The following is a 21,007-nucleotide window of genomic DNA, read 5'->3' as shown; positions in this document are numbered from 1 at the left end:
GACATACTAGTGCTCCGGTGCATGGATTCGTGCACACTGAAAGAAAATTAATTAGAAGTTGGCCAGCGGGGTGAGACTGGGAGAGATGGGCCAGACATGCCCTGGAGCCAACCTCCCATGGTACTAGACATCGAAGGGCATATGCAGAATGAGCGGGGTCTCTACAGCAGGTGGGGTCCCTCAGCCTGGCCAGCGGGTATCAGGCCAAAACTGGCTCTCCAACATTCACCGAGGGGTCCCAGATTGGGAGAGGGTGGTTCTCGGGTGACGCACCCCACAATCAGGCTCCCTCCAATCTGGTCCCGGGGTGCATCACCCGAGAACTACCACTGCCAAGTCACCGCAGCCTGTCAGCTCCTGCATTGAGCATCTGCCCCCTGGTGGTCATTGCCATCATAGCTAACGGTCGGATGGTCAGATGGTTGCTTAGCCTTTCATATATGTCACTGAACATATATATTATATATAAGTTTTGTCATTGAACAAACAAGCAAATCGAACTAATTATATGAGCTGAAAATAATTTGCACAAAATAGAACTAATTAGATGAGCTGAAAATAATTTGCACAAATGTTTACCATCTCTGTATGTACAACATTCATTAAAAAAAAAAAAAGTGTGATTTCCCCAACCTCTGAACATTGTCTGGCATCAAGATTTTCTCAAAGCAACAGAAGGAAGTGATGGGGTAGGAACTCTGGCTTAGGGCTCAAGAAGCAGACATATTCTGCTCTCTGCCTGCAATTCTAGTCTAAGAATCCCATGCAGTGAAGTCGTGCCTATACTATTGGAGGATGAAAGGTCAAGCACATCGTAGAACAGGAATTTGCACCTGAGAACCCTAGTTCAACCAGGCAGCTTCACCACTGCACATGTGCGTGAGGCATCTGGGACCGTCCAAAACCAATCAAACTGCCAGATAACTGTAGCCACGTGAGAAAAACCAGGAGAAAGAACTGCCTAGCAGAAATCAGCAAAAATAGATGGCATAGAACAGCCATGGGCAAACTACGGCCTGCGGGCCGGATCCGGCCTGTTTGAAATGAATAAAACTAAAAAAAAAAAAAAAAAAGACCGTACACTTTTATGTAATAATGTTTCCTTTGAATTTATATTAGTTCACACAAACACTCCATCCATGCTTTTGTTCCGGCCCTCCGGTCCAGTTTAAGAACCATTGCGGCCCTCGAGTCAAAAAGTTTGCCCACCCCTGGTATAGAATCATGAATAAAAAACTGCTTTAACACAGTGCGTTTGGGTGCTATGTTAATAGCAATAAAGAACTAAAACAAATTTAAGAGGAAACTGGAAACATCTGAAAAAAGAATTAGTGAGTTGAAATATAGAGCAAAGGAGCTTCCAGGAAATAAAATATAGGGAAGTCAGTAAAAAAAAATTAGGGACTTAGTGAAAAAGCCTCACATTAGTGATCTCCTAGAAATGGAGAACCAGGTGACACAATGGGACAAATGCAACATCTAATGAGTGAATGGCAGAAAAGTTACAAAAATGATGAAAAACATGAAGCCACAGAGTAAATAAGCCACACAATTCACAATCTCAATAAAAAATAAAACTGACAGTTAAGTACATCATATTGAAATTACTGGCATCCAAAAACTAAGAAAAAAATAAAAAACTCTTTAAAAATGTCAAAGGGAGGAAAAAGATATATTGATGTTAAAAGATAAACAACAAACTGACAGAGAAATTCTTAAGAGAAATGGAGGAAGCTGGAAAAGGAAATTACATCATCAAAGCACTGAAAAAATATACCTGTCACCTTGGGATGCTATTTCCAGTAAAAAATATCCTTCATATATGAAGACATATATACACAATAAAAACATTTTTCATATCTATGAAAGCTATTATAATCTGATGCCACAATTGAAAAACACAGTATTTAAGTTAAAGTTCATCAAGCTAAAGAAATATTATAGCAAAAGGAAATTTCGATCTCTATTAAAAAAATGAAGATCATAGGAAATGGTCAAGTAAATAAAAAGACTTTTATCATTTCTTTATAAGAAAACTGTTTAAAGCAAAAATAATAATGTATTATATGGTTAATATGCAGAAGTAAAATATATGTCAATAATTACACAAAGGACAGGAAAAAAGCAAATGGAATTACACTATTGTAATATTCTTACCTTATACATGAAGTAGTATAATACTGATTCAAGGTAGACTGTGATAAGATAAAGGTGACTATTACAATCACTACAGCAGTCACTAAAAAAAACACAAAAGAGGTATAGCTAAAAATCCAATGAAAGTGATAAAAAATGGACTTAAAAAAACACTCAATTCATCTAAAAAAAGGCAAGAGGAAGAACAAACGAGAGAAAAATAAAGAAAAATTTTTAAATCAATACCTTAATGGTATGAATTAAACTCAATAATACCAATATTATATTAAATCTTAATTAACTAACACTCTGATAAAGGACAGAGACTGTCAAACTAGATTTTTAAAAAAACAAAACAAAAATAATCAAGACCTACTGGCTATTTACAAGGGATTAACTGTAAAAAAACAACAACACACTGATAGAAGAGCTCCCCCTTCTGCCCATGTAGGATTAATCGCTCAAGTAATTGACCTCTCATGGTAAACAACAAGAAAACGTATGAAGCAACTACTTGCAAATCTCACAGGCAGCTCAGGAATGGCATGCCTGAGAAAAGGGAAACAAATATGACTGTCCTGCTTGCTACCTGGAAGCAGAGTAGAGTGTGCAGCTCAGGGAGGGAAAGCCAAACTAAGGCCAGAGATCTCATTTAGTTGAGGAAACACAGATTGAAGTTCAGAGAGGCCATGGTGGCCAGAATCTGTGGACCAAAATGCTACCGGAGAGAGATGTACACAGCAATCTGCAGGGGGGACTGAATCTCTGACCGAATAACTGAGCAGAATGAGAAACTCCATGAAGCTGGAGAAGGAACGACCAGAAAACAACTCCCATAGGACGAGGAACAGTTTGCATTCCCACTAGTCAGGGTAGAGAGGCCTCATCATGCAAAGAGCATTGAACAGAGACCACAAAGAGGCACTGCCGTAGTGGAGACGAATTCCCACTGGACTTAGGGCTGCTGTGCACAAGTCCTAACAAACCATAACAATTTTCGAAGTGATCAAACAGATCCCATGTAATATACTTGCATGCCAGAAAAAAGTTCAGCACCAAAGCAAATAAAACAAATTTAATAATAAACTGCAAACATCACAATGTCCAGGATACCAAACAAAATAACAGAGCTGGAAATTTTGATCCATATTCAGTAAATAAACACACACACACACACCAATAGAAACAGACAAAGAAATAGCACAGGGATGGAATGAGCAGAGGATTTTTAAAACAATTATTAAAATTATTAAAAGTTATCCATATACTCAAGAATACAGAGAGAGAAATGGAAAATATAAAATGACTAAGATACAATTTCTAAAGATGAAAACTAAAATATGCAAAATGAAAAATAAATTCAATAGGGAAAGAATAGTCTTTTCAACGAATGGTGCTGGGATACCTAGATACTCTGACAAAAGAATTAAGTTCCTTTCTCACAACACATGTAAGAAGTAACTTGACCCTAGCTAGCATGACTTAATTAGTTGGCGTGCCATCCCATACACCAAAAGGTGGTGATGGTTCAATTCCCTGTCAGGGCACACACCCAGATTGCAGGTTCAATCCCCAGTTTGGTTGGGTGAGTGGGAGAGGCAACCAATCGATGTTTCTCTCTTCCCCTTCCCCTTCCCTTTCTCCTTCCCCTGCCCCTTCTTCTCTTTCTCCTCTCCCTCTCCCCCTCCCCCTCCCCCTCCCCCTCCCCCTCCCCCTCCCCCTCCCCCTCCCCCTCCCCCTCCCCCTCTCCCTCTCCCTCTTTCCTTTCTCCCTCCCTTCTTTAAGATCAATAAAATAAAATAAAAACATGGTAGTCTTTTTTTAAAAAAAGTAACTCGAAACTGGTCAGAGACCTAAATGCAAGAGCTAAAACTATTAAACTCTTAAAAGAAAATATAGGCATAAATCTTTGGAATCTTATATTATGCACTAGAGGCCCAGTGCATGAATTTTCGTGCACAGGGAGGAGGCCTAAGCTGCAGTCTGGCCTCCTTCTGTGGGAGGTGACCAGGCTGGCCGATCAGGGGATAGAACCGCCCCCATCACCCTGCCGCTGCTGCCACCCAGCCTCCCTCTGTGGAGGTGACAGGACAGGGGATCAGGGGACAACATCACCCCTATCACCCCACCATTGCCGCCCGGCCACCCTCTGCAGGAGGCAAAAGGACAGACCCATCAGGGGACAGTGCCAGCCCCCCCAAACACCCCTGCGCCACTGCTGGTCGCCACCCCCTACCCCATCGCCATTCCCTCCCTCTGCCCATGTTCATGCCCTTGGCTGGCCTGGCGCCGCCTGCTCACCAGTCCCGCCCCCCGCCCACTGGTCATTCCGCCATTCAGTCGATTTGCATATTACACTTTTATTATATAGGATGGTTTCAAGGAGTATCACCAACAGCACAAGAAACAATAAAAAAATAGATAGGATATCATCAAAATCAAAAACTTTTGTGATTCAAAGCACACTATCAAAAAAGTGAAAACCGCCCTAGACGGTGTGGCTCAGTGAATAGAGAGGTGGCCTGTGGACTGAAGGGTCCCAGGTTCGATTCCAGTCAAGGGCATGTTCCTGGGTTCCAGGCTCAATCACCAGTAGGAGGCGTGCAGAAGGCAGCCAATCAATGAGTCTCTCTCATCATCAATGTTTCTATTTCTCTCTCCCTCTCCAACTTTCTGAAATGAATAAAAAAAATTTTAAGTGAAAAGACAGGCTATGGAGAAAAGGGAACTACTGGTGGGAATGCAGATTGGTACAGCCACTATGGAGAGCAGAATGGAGTTACCTCCAAAAGTTAAAAATGGAACTGCCTTATGACCCAGCAACTCCACTTTTGGGAATTTATCTGAAGAAACCCAAAACACTCCTTCAAAAGAATTAATGCAACATTATTTATAACAGCCAAGAATTAGAAGCAGCCCAAGTGCCCATCAGTAGGTGAGTGGATAAAAAAGCAGTGGTAAATTTACACAACGGAATACCATTCTGCCATAAAAAAGAAGGAAATCTTAGCCTTTGCAACAGCATGGATAGGCCTGGAGAGCATTGTGCTAAGTGAAATAAGCCAGTCAGAAAAGACAAGTACAATATGATTTCACTCAAATGTGGAATCTAATGAACAAAATTAACAACCAAGCAAAACAGAAACAGCCTCCTAGATAGAGAACAGGCTGATAGCTGTGTTGGGTGGGGAGTGGGCAGGAAGTGAGCAAAACAGAAAAAAGCTCAGGTACACGGACAGCAGTGTGGTGAATGCCGGTGGGAGGGGAGTGAGAAGAGATGGAGAAGGGTATTGGGGGCGATAAATAGTGATGACGGAGACTTGATTTGGGCTGGTGAACGCACAATACAGTGTACAGATGATCTGCTGTAGAACTGTGCACCTGAAACCTGTATGATTTTGTTAACCAGTGTCACCCCAATAAATTCAATACAAAGGAAAAAAAAAAAAACAAAAGGGAAGATAACCTACAGAATAGGAGGAAATATTTGAAAATCGATTTTTGATACAGGACTTGTATTCAGAATATATAAAGAACTCTTACAGTTTAATAATAAAAAGACAGATACCCCAATTTAACAATGGGCAAAGAATCTGATAGACATTTCTCCAAAGACATACAAATGGCCAAAAATACATTAAAAAATGTTCAGCATCACTAGCCCACAAAAAATTGCAAATCAAAACCACAATGAGATAACACTTCACACCCGCCAGGATGACTATAATCAAAACATGTGAGTAACCAGTGTTTGGCAAAGATGTGGAGTAACTGGAACCTTTGTTCACTGCTGTTGGGAATATAAAACAATGCAGCTACTTTGAAACAGACAGTTCCTCAAAAGGTTAAACATGGTTTCCATTTGACCCAGATATTCCATTCCCAAAGTAATAAAAATATGTCTTCATAGAAGCATTACACAAAAAGCCAAAAAATGGAAATACCCTAATGTCCATGAAGGGATGAACAGATAAACAAAGTGTGGTAGACTCTTATAATGGAATATTATTTGGTAAAAAAGTGAAGTACTGAGACATGTTGTTACATGAATAAAACTTGAAAATATTATGCATAGGAAAAGCCAGTCCCAAAAGACAACAATTGTATAATTCAATTTACATAAAATATCCAGAATAGGCAAATCTATAGAGATACAAAGATTAGTGGTTGCCTACAGCTCACAAGAATAAGAGGAGGTTCAACATGCAGTGACTGTTAGTAAGTATCAGGTTTCTACTGGGGAATGGCAAAAATGTTGTTGTTGTTTTAAATCTTTATTGTTGAAAGTATTACATAGATTCTCCTTTTCCCCCCATTAACCTCTTCAGCCCACTCCCTACCTCTCTCCCCTCCCAGGCCCTCACCACTCCATTGTCTGTGTCCAAGGGTTATGCATATAAGCATACAAGTTCATTGGTTGATCGCTTCCCACCCACCCACCCCTGCCTTCCCTCTTTTTAAATTTATTGTAGTGATAGTTGCATAATTCCGTGAATATAATAAAAACCACTGAGTTATAGACTTTAAATGGATAAGTTGTATGATGTGATACTCTTATGTGTCAATGAAGCTAGGTTACAGTACCCAGTTATTTAATCAAACATGATGGTGCCCTCTTGAGTGTGGCAGGGACCTGTGCATGTGACGGGATGGTCACTCTATGATTAGGAATGTTACATGCCCAGTTGAGTTTTTAAAAGGGAGATCATCCTGGATGGCCCAATCAGGTAAAGCCTTATAAGGAACTGGACTCCACTTGAAGAAAGAGATTAAAAGTGTGAGAGATCCATTTGAGTTTTTGAGACTCTACATTGCAAGTTGGCGATGAAAGGGGGGCGGGTGCCATGTGTTAGAGAATGTAAGCATTCCTTAGAATCTGCGTGGTCACTGGCTGACAGCCAACTGGAAAACAGGCACCTCAGTCCTAAAACCACAAGGAACTGAATTCCACCAACACTATGGATGACCCTGGAAGCAGATTCTTCTCCAGATCTTCCAAACAAAACTCGGCCTGCCCGACACCTTGGTTTCAGCCCTTGAGACTTGGAGCAGAGAAGCCAGCCAGGCCAGGCCCCAACTTCAGACATACAGAACTGTGAACTATAAACGGGTATTGTTTAAGCCTCTAAGTTTATGGTAATTTTTAATGCTGCAATAGAAAATTAATAGAAACCCCCTCCCCCGCGCAAAAAAAAAAATACAGGGGTAAGAGAAAAACAAATAAAAGGTATAGTACCAGCCACACAAATTCAAGTAGGAAGTGGTAACCTATAATGTCTCTGGAGATTAAAAGAGGATTCTTGATCATCCACCACTAAATCTTCACCTGTTTTGAAAGTCTGTTAATTGGTGAAAATGTTTAGAAATCTTATGTCTTTTTTATTAATTTACCCATTTATCTGTATAAAGGGACACTTTTTTGCTCTGGAAACTATTTGTCTGATATTCGTATAGCCAATTCACCTTTCTCTTGATTTATGTTCTCGTAGTATAACTGTTTCCATTCTTTTACTTTATATAAGTGTGTCTTTATATTTTAAATGGATTTCTTATAGGCAGCCTATAGTTGTGTCTTGCTTTTTTAGCTGATATGAAAACATCAGCCCTTTTATTGAGGTGATTAGGTTATTTACATTTAGCATAACTATTGAAATGACTGAGCTTAAAACTGTTGTTTTGCTATTAGTTAACTATTTGTCCCATCTCTTCTATATTTCATTTTTTCTCTTGTTCTGCCTTCTCTTGCATTAAATATTATTTTATTTTATCTAATTTCTTGGCTTATTAGCTGTGGATTTCTGTGTTATGTTAGGAGTGTCAAAGAGTTTGTGGATATAGTTAAAACCACCACAGTCATTAATAACTATCTTATCTGGTCCTTGTGTCAGGTTGATTCCTCTTCTAGACCACTCTTTCCCGAATACTCCTAGTATTCTCTCCTTCCTCTACTTGAGGTGTTTATTACAAATCCCCTCTCAGGAAGATCTTTTCTCACCACCCTATTTTAAATGGCTAGCCATATTCACCCTTCCTGGCCTTCTTTATTCAATAGCACCTATCACCATCTAATGTCATATGTGTCTGCGTAACTTCAATGAGAATACAAGCTCCATGAATACAGACTCCATGAATGATTTTAAACTTATTTGTTATTTGTTGCATCTCTAGCATCTAAAATATTCCTTAGCACATAGTAGGCACTCAACAAAGATATGGACTAAAAAACAAACAAATCCTAAAATCTAGTCATTATTGACATTCACAAATGAATGGTAGTGAATACCAAAGGCAACTTTCAAAATGAGGCCAGGTGACTCCATCATAGGTTTTAGAGAGAAAAATTCCTATTCTTACCATGAAGTTTGACTGAATCCTAGGAGTTACCTTTGAATTCTAAGATATAATACTAGGATAAAAAACAGGCATAAGCCAATATTATTTCCTCTTAAAAACTGATATGAAACCAAATCTAATAATTATTTGCAATGCATCTGGTTAGCCTATTTAACAATTTCAAACGGAATACCATCAATACAACCAAGTGGATATAGGGAAAAATATTTTTTATCTCTGAATTTTGAGCCTCATCCTATTATTCTTTTTCTAAATCTTTATTACAAGAAAGAAAAAAAATATCCTTGGTTTTGAAACTGAAAAAACACTTTGATTGAAAAACCGAATTGTCTGAGAAACTGCAATTGTTACAATCACATGTTTCTTACCTGGACACTGGATAAAGGACCACTCATAGTTCTTTTCTTTTGGACAAAGACTGGAGTCAAGAACCATCTCATTGCTGTGCGTTCCCACGAGCTTCATGGGTCCTCGCGAAGATCCTTCAATGCAGTGTCCTCTTCCTGTGTTACTAGGATCATTGCACCAGCCACACCCGGGCTGTTCCAGGCACTGTCCACAGGTTCTCAATCCAGAACAATTCTGAGCTGTGTGACAGGAACATTAACAAACACGTTACCTGACTTTATACTCAAGTAGAACCGTAGCTAATGAAGAAATAAGTAAGATCTGAGAAAAAAGACTGTAAAAGGTCAGCTGTAGTTTAAACATTTTGGTAATAATGCCTAAGAAAGCAACTACTTAAAGCAAAGAAAACATTCATCATGAACAATGAGGAGATAAATGGACTGGCATGAGGGTTAGAAATGGTGGTGACTATGACATGGAGAAAAATGAAGTCAGAACTTAAAGTCTCCTGAGCTTTGCCAGGATTAGGGCCTTCGGGGAGCTTATGAGGAGCCTACAGCCCACACTTCTTTTGTCTGTGATGTACAGCCACGTTCGCTACTGTTGTGCCTAGTGAAGGCCTTCAAGGAAAATCTGCAATCTGCCGGGGAATGGTCAGTGTTGTGATGCCTGCCCATCCCTGTGATGGCTGAGCCACATTAGGACTGTCTCGTATGGACGATGCTCTATCCAGGGGTCCAAGATGCTAGTATTTGGCTGTCCTGTGATGAGTAAAATTCAGTCTCCACCCAAAGAGCCATCTGGATGGGAACATGGAACTTGGATACTCTGCCTCCGTCAGGCAACCAGCAGGCAGGCTGTCTCTGACTTTCAGGGTGGAAAGCCTATCAATACTGGGATGCCTTTTCCAAGGATGAACCTGTTGTAGTCTGCCATCACGTAATAGTTCCTATGTAATATTTAAAAATTTTAATTCATAATCAGAGTAGCCTATATTGGTTTGAGGTGCTCTCTGAGTACTGATACTTTGCTAGAACAGGCACACTTTGTCTTGGGAATTGTGTATCCACAGAAGATGGTGACACAGGGACAAGGCACCAAGAAAAATTTCTTCTAGTAGATTTCTGGCAGATTCGGATTCACTTTGTGGTAATAATAACTTAATTGCCACTTGGTATTTTAATATTATGGGGTACAAAATGTACCCAGTAAGATTTCTGTAAACAATGGCAAAACTGAACATCAAGAATTCAATATAGAGGACCATGCAGGAATAATAGAATATTAGATTTAAAATTTCATCAATTACAGTATGATTTGTTGTTAGGAATTTGTTGCATGCTAAGCATTTCAGAGATTGGAAGCAAAAAGGTGGAAAATGAGTACCATCTCCTATATTTATTTAATAATAAATTATAAAAGAAAGAATATTCTTTGAGTCATTAAACACAAGTGACTAATGTTAACCCTGTAGGAAATTCATTCTTTAGCCTTCAATGCTGACTCAAAAACTGACAGACTCTATTGGTTTTTCTTTTTCTTACAGAAAACAATGATAGAAAAGCTTCATAAATTATGGATGGTACAAAGACTATGTATGATCTATAAGTAATCAGAGCAATCATTTTTATTTTATTTATTTTTGGCTTTTTGAAAGATTAAGTTGTAAGGTATTTAATATTTTTTGAAATATATAAGAATTTGAAAAATTAATCTGCAAGAATTTATGTCATCAAATGACTACTGACAATTTCCGGTTTCCAGTCCAGCAGATAATGAGGTTAGAAGTCACCATTCATCCTAACAAAGAGTAAAAAGTAGCACAAACTGGAAAATAAACAATTCTTCTTATATCCTCAGAGTTGTGAGGTCATAGGGTAAACCACTATCCCCTAAATTGGAGAGGCAGACAGGTGGATGGAGAACATCACAATTTACCTAAGTAACCTCTGCAGGACTCAGAGTCAGAGTCAGAAAATCTGATCTGTGACTGAGGAACTGCTGGAAGCTGACTGTGGACAACTCTGAGAGTTAAACTCTCCAGGGCACCCAGTGATTGGAGGAATCCCACACTGTTATGAGCTTTATCTCCAGGTCCTCAAAATAAATATAAGAAAAAGCCCCTGGTGCTCCCAGCAGGAGGAGAGGAAAGGGAACCACTTTAAAATATGCCAGAGCAGTCTGTTCTTCTTAACAAAGCCCAGAGAAAGGATTTAACAGAGCCCGAACAGCTGGGGTTTAGGAGAATCTACCTAACTTGATTAAAGGGAGATATCCAACTCTAACATGGGCAGGGAAAGAGAAATACACAACCTCCGGCTCCCTCCAGCCATCCGTTACCACCTAAGAGAGGGGGGAAACTGAGAAGCACTAGTGAAATTCACAGTATGGGGCACAGGCTCGCGAAAAGACAGAGACATAATCGTCAAACCATAAGATACTTTTCTTCGCCCATTCCTCACCACTACATAACTGAAGGCCAATTTATAGCCGTTTCTTTTACTCATATACAAAATCTGGCTATCAAGAAAAATTACAAGGTATATCAAAAAGCAAAAAAACAAAGAGAGAGATTCAAGAGTCTGAACAAGCATCAGACCAGACATGACAGGAATGTTGGAATTACCAGAACAGGCATTTAAAACAACGATGGTTCGTAGGCTATGAGCTCTCATGAATAAGCAGACAGCATGGAAGAACAGCTGGGTGACATAAGCAAAACTACATGGAAGAAAATCCAGATGAACTTGGGTTTGATGCTGTTTTAGTTATGACACCAAAGGCACAATTCATGAAAGAAAGAATTGATTTAAACAAAAGATTACCTTCCCTAACTGCCAAGAATAAAAAGTATAAATTGAGCATACACAAAACCTGTAAAATAGTGAAAGAAATATAGATTTGTGAGATGTATACTACATTCTGTTTCTTATTATTCCATTTTCACCATATCCATTTAATTACATTTTTACTTGAACTTTTATATATTAAGAACTAAATCTTCTATTATTGCTTTCAATAATCCCATTGCATTTCATTTTCGCAAATAGAATATCCAACTACTTAAAGTGTATTAATTATTTATAATTCCAGTTATCAGCAAAGTTTTCTTAAAAACCATTAGGCAAAATTTGTCTTAAAATATATTTCTTTTCTTCAATTTCTGAATTTTTAGCATTCCTATCACAATATCATAACTGGAAAATACTGAAGAATACTGCAAAATCTATATTTGCTTCTCATTTGCAAAGAGACGTTTCCTTCAAGTTCCAATTACTAGAAAACCTCAAATGAGATAAGTACAATGTCCCACTTCCCCACAAGAATGCACAGGGCATATGATTTTAAATGCTATGGAGCAAAACCTAAGCAAAAAAATTGAAAGTAAAAGTAAATTTAAAAATATTGAAATATCTAGAAATTCCAACAACTATTTACTCTTGTGGATATATTAAATAGAAGAAAAAATAATCTCAGGCATTAAAGAACATTTTAACAGGTGAAGAAACTACTCTTCAGATGGAAAAACAATGATAATCAATTTTAAAATCCACATCAACTCCTGGAAAACTGAATTTAAACGAAATGCAAAATTTTGAATGCCAGCCATAAAGAAAACAATTTAAAAGCTCTCAAAGTAAAGAAAAAAATGTTCCACAAGGAAATGAAATTAAGTTGGTCTGAGAATCTCATCCACGTCGAATGTTAGAAGTTCTCAGGAAAGAATTATTCAGAACTCCAAGTTCCAGTCATTTCATTCAAGTGAACATGGAAAATACACTTTAGACATGCAAAACTCAAAAAGCTTCCAGCCACAAGTATATTTATAAAGAATTACTAAACTGTTCTCCAAAAGATGCAGAGATAAGAGGGAATGAAATACAAGAAAGATTAGTGAGCAGAGAAAACAATTTAGATCTAATTCTAAATAATGTTTAGAAACTTCTTAACAGCATGAGAGCTTGGGTACCATTTCCCTATCTTTTAGCCTTTTTAATTATAAAATATACATAAAACACATACAAAGAAGTACATAAATCATAATACAACATAATGTAGTACAGTAATAAATTATATATAAATATATATAAATATATAAACATAAATATATATCCTATCCTATATAATAAAAGAGAAACATGCAAATTAATAGTCCACTACACTCAAGCCATGCCCATCAGCCGCGCCCACCAGCCAATCAGGAGTGAGTATGCAAATTAACCCAACTAAGATGGCAGCAGCCACGGAGCTGGAGCAGCAGGAGGCTTCGGTTGCTCCCAGCAATACAGGAAGCCAAGCTTCCCGCCTGCCCTGGCCAGCCCTTGGCTACGCTCAAGACTACAAAGTTTCAATTTTATAAGATAAATAAATCCCAGAAAAAAAGAAGAGGCTGGGAGCTTGGGTCGCCGGGGGATGTGGCCAGCCTGAAAACAGCCATCAGCCCCTCACCCAGGCTGGCCAGGCACCCAAGTGGGACCCCCACCCTGATCCGGGACACCTTTCAGGGCAAACCAGCCGGCTCCCACCCGTGCACCAGGCCTCTATCCTATATAGTAAAAGGGTAATATGCAAACTGACCCTAACAGCAGAAGGACTGGGAATGACTGGTCATTATGACACACACTGACCACCAGGGGACAGACGCTCAATGCAGGAGCTGCCCTCTGGTGGTCAGTGCGCTCCCATAGGGGGAGCTCTGCTCAGCCACAAGCCAGGATGACAGCCGCCAGTAGAGTGGTGGTGGTGGGAGCCTCTCCTGTCTCCTCAGCAGCGCTAAGGATGTCTGACTGCAGCTTAGGTCTGCTCCCCGCTGGCAAGTGGACATTCCCCGAGGGCTGCCGGAGAGATGTCTGATTGCCAGCTTAGACCCAATCCCCTAGGGAGCAGGCCTAAGCCAGCAGGTGGTCATCCCCCGAGGGGTCCCAGATTGTGAGAGGGCACAGGCCTTACTGATGGACCCACCCCCACCCCCAGAGCACAAATTTTTGTGCACTGGGCCTCTAGTTATGAGATACTTTCTGTGCTAGTGAGACCATGTTATGCCTGCAGTTACCCCATTTCCACACACTTGATTCTGTACATCACCATTCCTAACCAAAGTTCAAAGAAAAACTAGAAACAGAGAGCTCAACCTATAATATACCCAGCCAAGCCCATTCCAGGAGCACCTCTCACTTGATGCCAAGAGCCTGGAGCAACAAATGTACCCAAGAGCCACAGCCTGGGAGAGCTAGCCGACAGGGTCAGTCTCCATGCCACAGCGGTGCCCAATAAGAAACAAATACGGGTTTGGCTGGATCCGTGGGTAAAGTCCATCCTCCCTGGAAAAACCAGTGAGTCTCCACCCACACTGTCTTAAACAGACAACTACCTCTGAATGAGGTTACTCATCTGAGCAACAAGGGCTGATCACTGGGTGACCATGTGGTCTGAGGTCCACTGGGCCCCAGCGCAGGCCTCAAAACAGTAGATTCAACACCAACAGGGGCCTCAGAATTATGAAGCTGCTCTTTGGGGAAGTGGCTCTTCCTCTTGGAGGAAAACCAGGAGACCTTAGAATAATGGAAGGAAGACTAAATGGGTAGACAATGCATGATGCTGCGGGGACGGTGACACTGCATCACAGCCACACTGCCAGTGGCTGCTCCTATGGAAGGAATGCCAGGCAGCCAGGGGGCTCTAGGCAAGCCCAGAAGGTACTTCAGAATAGGCCTTGTCATGGCCCGCACTTCCAGGAAACCAGCACGTGGCTGCTTCCACAAAGGAAGCCGCTGCTAGCAGGAAGCTAGCTGAGACAAGTAGCTTCTAAATTCTCCCACAAGGGTAGCCACACATTGTCTCAAATTCCTACAGGCCACCAAGTGCCATCAGCAGTATTCTGCAATTCCCTTGGCAGTGCTATCCTGACGCAATTTGTCTTCCAAGAAAAGCCATTCTCATAACCACGCTGTACCCAGTAACCAGAAGCACCGTCATCCTACAGTCCTTATGAAACACAACTCCAACAAGGGGCCAGGACCTCTTCCTGCCAGCCCAGAACCACCCTGCTGACACCACTCACCTTGTGGCGACAACCCAGACTGTAAGCCTGCCTTTGTAGCAGCTGTGCCACCACGGATATGCTACTCTCGCCCAAAATGCTTACCTTAAATCTAATAATTTAAAAAGGCTAATTTGAATCTAATCATGAAGAAACAACTGGACAAATGCAAATTGTGAAACTTACAAAACAACTGGTACAGATTCTTAAAAAAATACCCTAGGGAAAATTCTAGGGAGAAACTAAGATGGCGGCATAGATAAACACCGGGAAATAGTCGCCTCCCACAACAAATGACAAATATCCCAAAGGACGGAGCAAACATCGTCCAGAACAACAGGAAGGCTGGCTGAGTGTAATTTCTACAACGAGAAGAAAAGAAAAGCACGCTGAGAGCCAGAGGAGCTGCGGAGGCTGAGTGCAGAGGTGCGGCGGCGGCTCGCGCGCGCGGAAAGGGGGTGGCACCTGAGGACGCGGCTGTCTTTTTGAATCACAAGCTCCCGACTGCTCTGATCTCCGGTTCTGGAAAGTCTCTGGGGACCCAGGACTCATACGGGGAGAGGCTGCTCTGTCAGGCGGTAGTGGGCGAACTTGAGGGCGGATTTCCCTCAGAGGTGCTTGCAGCCGTTACCGGGACACTGAGACGCGCGACTCCGGGCGCGGAGAATCACCATAGCTTCTTTCTCGCCCTTTTGACTCCCTGAGACCCCGCCCCACCCAGGCTGCCGCAGAGGCTTTTGCATGTGAATGTACCTAACTGCAGCCGAGCCAGGCAGAACCGGAACTTCCAAGAGAAGGCCCAAGGCCCCGCAGCGGCTTGCATTGCTTCATAGCTGAGCCTCTTCGTGGCTCTGGCTGTGTGGCCTCAGGCAGGGGATGAATTAGCACCTCCTTAGATCCAGGAGCCACTGTACCCAGTGGTCAGAGGGGGACCATTCTCCCACTTCAGACACAGCTGATTCCCACAGCCAATTGGACTGGAGGTCAATTCCTCCCAGTGATCCTACAACAACCAAGGCACCAAGAGTGCACCAAGAGTGTCCACTCCAGGTAACTGGGGAGGCTGAGCCACTGGGCCCTACAGGACACCTGGCGCGCAGGGCCACTCTATCAACACAGGGAAGCAGCCAAAATGCGGAGACAAAGAAACAGGTCACAATTGGCAGAAACGGAGGAGGCCAGACGACTGGATATAGAGTTCAAGGCCACGTTTATAAGGTTTGTCAAGAATTTTATGGAAACCGCCGATAAATTTAATGAATCCCTCAAGGAGTATAGTGAGACCATGGAGGACATGAAAAAGGACCAATTAGAAATTAAGCATACACTGACTGAAATAAAGAATAATTTACAGAGATCCAACAGCAGATAAGAGGATCCCAAGAATCAAGTCAAAGATTTGAAATACAAAGAAACAAAAAATACCCAACTGAAAAAGAAAAAAGAAAAGAGATTCAAAAAATATGAAGATAGTGTAAGGAACCTCTGGGACAACTTCAAGCGTACCAACATCAGAATTATAGGGGTACCAGAAGGAGAGAGAGGGCAAGATATTGAAAACCTTTTTGAAGAAATAATGACAGAAAACTTCCCCCACCTGGTGAAAGAAATGGACCTACAAGTCCAGGAAGCGCAGAGAACCCCAAACAAAAGGAATCCAAAGAGGACCACACCAAGACACATCATCATTAAAATGCCAAGAGCAAAAGATAAAGAGAGAATCTTAAAAGCAGCAAGAGAAAGACAGTCAGTTACCTACAAGGGAGTACCCATCCGACTGTCAGCTGATTTCTCAACAGAAACCATGCAGGCCAGAAGAGAGTGGCAAGAAATATTCAAAGAGATGAATAGCAAGAACCTGCAACCAAGATTACTTTATCCAGCAAAGCTATCATTCAGAATGGAAGGTCAGATAAAGAGCTTCACGGATAAGAAAAAGCTAAAGGAGTTCATCACCACCAAACCAGCATTATATGAAATGCTGAAAGGTATTCTTTAAGAAGAGGAAGAAGAAAAAGGAACTCTTACCATTTGCCACAGCATCGATGGAACTGGAGAGCGGATAAATACCACAAGATCTCACTTATTTGTGGAATATAATGAACAACATAAACTGATGAACAAGGACTGATCCAGAGACGGAGAGGCTTTGATTGGACTGTCGGGCCTTGGAGGGAAGGTAGGGGAGGGTGGGGGCAAGGGGGAAGGATCAACCAAAGGACTTATATGCAAGCATATAGGCCTAACCAATGGACACGGACAACGGGGGGGTGAGGGGATGAGCGGGGGGGGGGGGGGGGGGGGGTAGAGGGTACACATATGTAATATCTTAATCAATAAAAAAAATATAAAAAAAAAATACCCTAGGCATGTATGACAGAGAACTCATGGGAAATGGCCTAGGCTGAAGGACACTAAAGAAACACAGCAAAGCAATCTGTGACCTTGAAAATGTTATGCTGTTTGCAACATGCACTCAAGAGTCAAGGAATGACAAATGCGCAAAATGTTAACAGGTTGGGGCAGATACCTAAGTGGAATTCAAAATGACACTATAAATCAGGAGGTCACAGCACTAAAGTTTTAAAATGAGCTATAACACCATTTTTTCTCATTTTTTAAAACGTCCTCAAATGTTTAATTGCTCTGCCCATCGCAGAATAGTGACTGAAGTCGCTGTTGAATGAACAGTCCCTGTACATAAGCACTTACGAGAGCAGGTAGCAGTCTGCCACTCCAGACACTGTCCGTACGGGAAGGAGATGATGTATGCATTGGAGTCCACGCAGCGCTTGGTGCTGCTGCACCACATGCACTCCATGCCGTTGCTGGTGCAGTTGGAACACGAGGTCCGTAAGGAGCATGGCTTCTTGCACGGCCTTGCATTCTGATTTGGACTAACTGAAATAAACCAACAAACATAATTCTTTCATTTGTAAATGTATTTTGGCACAAGAGAATGGGGTTTGCTGTTCAGGGACTATTTCCATTAAGCCAAGTGAGGAATAAAAATTTAAGCAAAAATGGGATGATAAGGTTAAAAATGAACTATACAATACAAAATATACATGATGTACTATAGACATGGACACTTGAAACCTACTTAATTTTATTAACCAATGTCACCCCAATAAATGCAGTAACTTTTTAAAAAGTGAAGATATGTCAATACTTCTTAAATTTATTTTAAAATTTATAATTTCTAGGAATGTTTAATCCTTTACAAGGTACATAAAGATGTATAACTTAAAAACTATAAATATAAATCTAATACATGACCTAACTATTCTATCTATTAGCTAAATACCATGTACCTTATCAAAGCAAATGTCCTGTCAGTGAATATGTTGCTTATATGAACAATAAAAATAAAATAATTTACTATAAAATCTCTACCTAAAATATAGTATTTATCACACCCATTAGCATGACTACTATTTTTTTAAAATGTTGACAGAATGTGGACAACTCAGAATCCTTGTACATTGCTGCTGGGGATGTAAAAAGGTACAGCATCTATGTCAAACAGCATGACAATTCCTCAAAAATTAAACATAGAATTGCCATATGATGTAGCAAGTCCACTTCTGGCTAAAGACGGGAAAGCAGGCACTGAGACAGATATTTGTATACCTATATTCATAGCATCATCATTTACAACAGCCAATAGGAGAAGCAACTCAAGTATCCATCAGTGCATGAACAGATAAATAAAATGTGGTGTACACATCCAATGGGTTGAAAAGACATGAAATTCTGACACATGCTACAACATGGATGGGCTTTAAGGACATTGTGCTAGAGCCAATAAGCATCACAAAAGGCCATAACCCTTATGATTTCACATATGAGGTGCCTAGAGTAGTCAAACTCATAAAGACAGAAAGTACAAGGTGGTTGTCAGGGGCAGGGAACAGCGGTTTAAAGACTTACTGATTAACGGGTATAGAGTTTCAGTCTGGGAAGATAAGTTCTGGAGTTAATGGTATTGATAGATGCACAACAGGGGAATCTACTTAATGACCCTGAACTCTACATTGAAAATGGTTTAAAAAGTCAATTATATCTCAGTAAAACTGAAAAAATGTGGTTAAACTTGTGAATTTTATTATAAATTACTGCAACAAAACATACAATCTTTAAAAAGAGAAAATAATTTAATATTCTTTTCTTACTTCATTTAATTAAATCCATTCCACAAAATGTAACAAAAATGCCTCTTTTTACCTTTCAACTGAAATACTAGATATGAAAGATTAAAGTGGTTCTAAATTAGTTGTTAATTTTAAAGACAAATCTTTCTTCCAAAGGCTATTATTATAAAAGACATTAACACATTAAGAATAGATTCTTAATATACTATAATCAACTATAACTATATGTTCAAAATCTCACTATTTCAACCAAAAAAGTAAAGACTGTTTCAGACAATAAAATGTATTCTTTTCACAAGTTAATGCTAAGGTCACTAGCAGTAAGTGAGGAATGTGGATAAATTTCAAATCTACATGGGGATCAGCATCATGAGAAGATGGCCAAAGTTACTCCAGGCCCACAAACCATCACACTCTGGAAGGGATGGTGGAGAGAGGGTTGGGACCATGTTTTAAAGAAATACTAGTCTACTGGACCACTTACCAACAGGTTTTTCACAGACAAGGCCATCTGCCATAGACGTACAAGGGTTCGCTTTTAAGCCCGCCACTGCAGCCCTTTCTAGGTATGCACAGAACCCAGAATCGTTGGGCTCACCGGGAAGCCACTGCAGTGTTGTGTTTGTAAAGGGAGACATGTCTTCCCAGCCCCAGTAGGATATGTTGATCTTGCGCAAGCCAACCCAAGGTGCTACTTTCTGAAAACGATAGCAAGGAGGACATTAAAAACAGTTAGATGTAAAATACTGTCATATTCCTTAGAAAACAGTACATTGTCATTAAAAATTACATTTGAAAATATGTAGACCAGCTATACCCTTGTAAAGGTATATTTTTGTATATAGATGGTTGTTTAAATCACGTTTCTGTGAGAAATGAGCATTGAAAACTCCCATTCTATTAATTTCTTAACATCATTTGTAAGCACTTCTACTTTAATTAGAAGATAATATATTTCTCTTCTAAGTTACGAAGCTAATAAGATTATATTATAATGTTATGTGGTTTCAAAACTCTGCATTTTCCTTTTTTTTAAATTATGGACTGTGTCTCCATTTAATTCTTTAACAAAATATAAGAGATATATATCCAGTATGCATTTTAAATACATTGCACAAATGTTCATAGATAGCTTATAAAGGTGGCCATAGGTCTGGAAATTTGTCAAGTATATAAATACACTTTATAATAAAATTTAATAAACTTCACATAGTTAACACTCAACAAATATTTCTTAAATAAAATTAAAATATGTATATTCACTATGACAGATTTCTTAAAACCTAGTGGAGTACTGTACACCCAGTAGGTAGTCAATAAATTTTGCTAAACAAAGTTCATTAGAACAGAGATAGTTATTTTCCACCATCCAATTTCTGAGACACAGACAATACTTAATAAATAACATTTCTAATTATAAATATACACATGCTGCTATGCCTTGTGATCCTCATATATTTCATACATTAATCTAAAAGGTACTTTTAAAACAAAAAAGCTATAACATTTTTACAGTTCTTGATAATAACAGCAGGAGTCAATCCAACATAGATATTTCAGATTAATGATTGTGCTTCCCTTTACAGCTACTCTGCCTATATTTCTGAACTACTCATAGTACAGACAAGTCATTTAAAATGAAGTATTACTCCCTAACTCATCATGATAAGAATCTTCAAGGAAGAGAAGAACAGAAAAATGAAGCAGTTGATAAAACATTTAAAGTAACTATTACCCAGTAAATGAACTGCACAGGCAGTTGAAAATGAAAGATAAATTACTATATTGAGAAAATTTACAACAGCACACCATAAATCACGGCAACATTTCATTAGCCATTTCCGATAAGTAAATGATCATCTGACCCAGGGTATCTCTTTAAAGTGCATGAATTTGTTGATCTTTATTTGCCAAGGTAGGGTTATCTCCAGTTTATACAACTGCAATGACTCAGGATATAATTCATTTTCTATAA

The 21,007-nt window shown here is 39.9% G+C and overlaps 1 protein-coding gene across 1 annotated transcript in view; it reads right to left on the bottom strand.

Moving 5' to 3' along the window:
• The window catches only part of ATRNL1 (attractin like 1), a gene marked incomplete at both ends in the record, with an annotated part of 457,232 nt that overhangs the window by 342,195 nt on the left and 94,030 nt on the right, over positions 1 to 21,007 (bottom strand). The window contains 3 exons of the mRNA XM_081105367.1: positions 8,859 to 9,077; positions 17,591 to 17,779; positions 19,517 to 19,730. Of these exons, the coding sequence (XP_080961493.1) occupies positions 8,859 to 9,077; positions 17,591 to 17,779; positions 19,517 to 19,730 (622 nt within the window). The remainder of the gene's footprint in view (positions 1 to 8,858; positions 9,078 to 17,590; positions 17,780 to 19,516; positions 19,731 to 21,007) is intronic.

Source organism: Myotis nattereri (genome assembly GCF_964212035.1).
Source record: "Myotis nattereri genome assembly, chromosome: 13".
NCBI classification, from domain to species: domain Eukaryota; kingdom Metazoa; phylum Chordata; class Mammalia; order Chiroptera; family Vespertilionidae; genus Myotis; species Myotis nattereri.
Note: the sequence above shows the minus strand (reverse complement) of the source record. Positions and strands in the feature narration are given on the sequence as shown.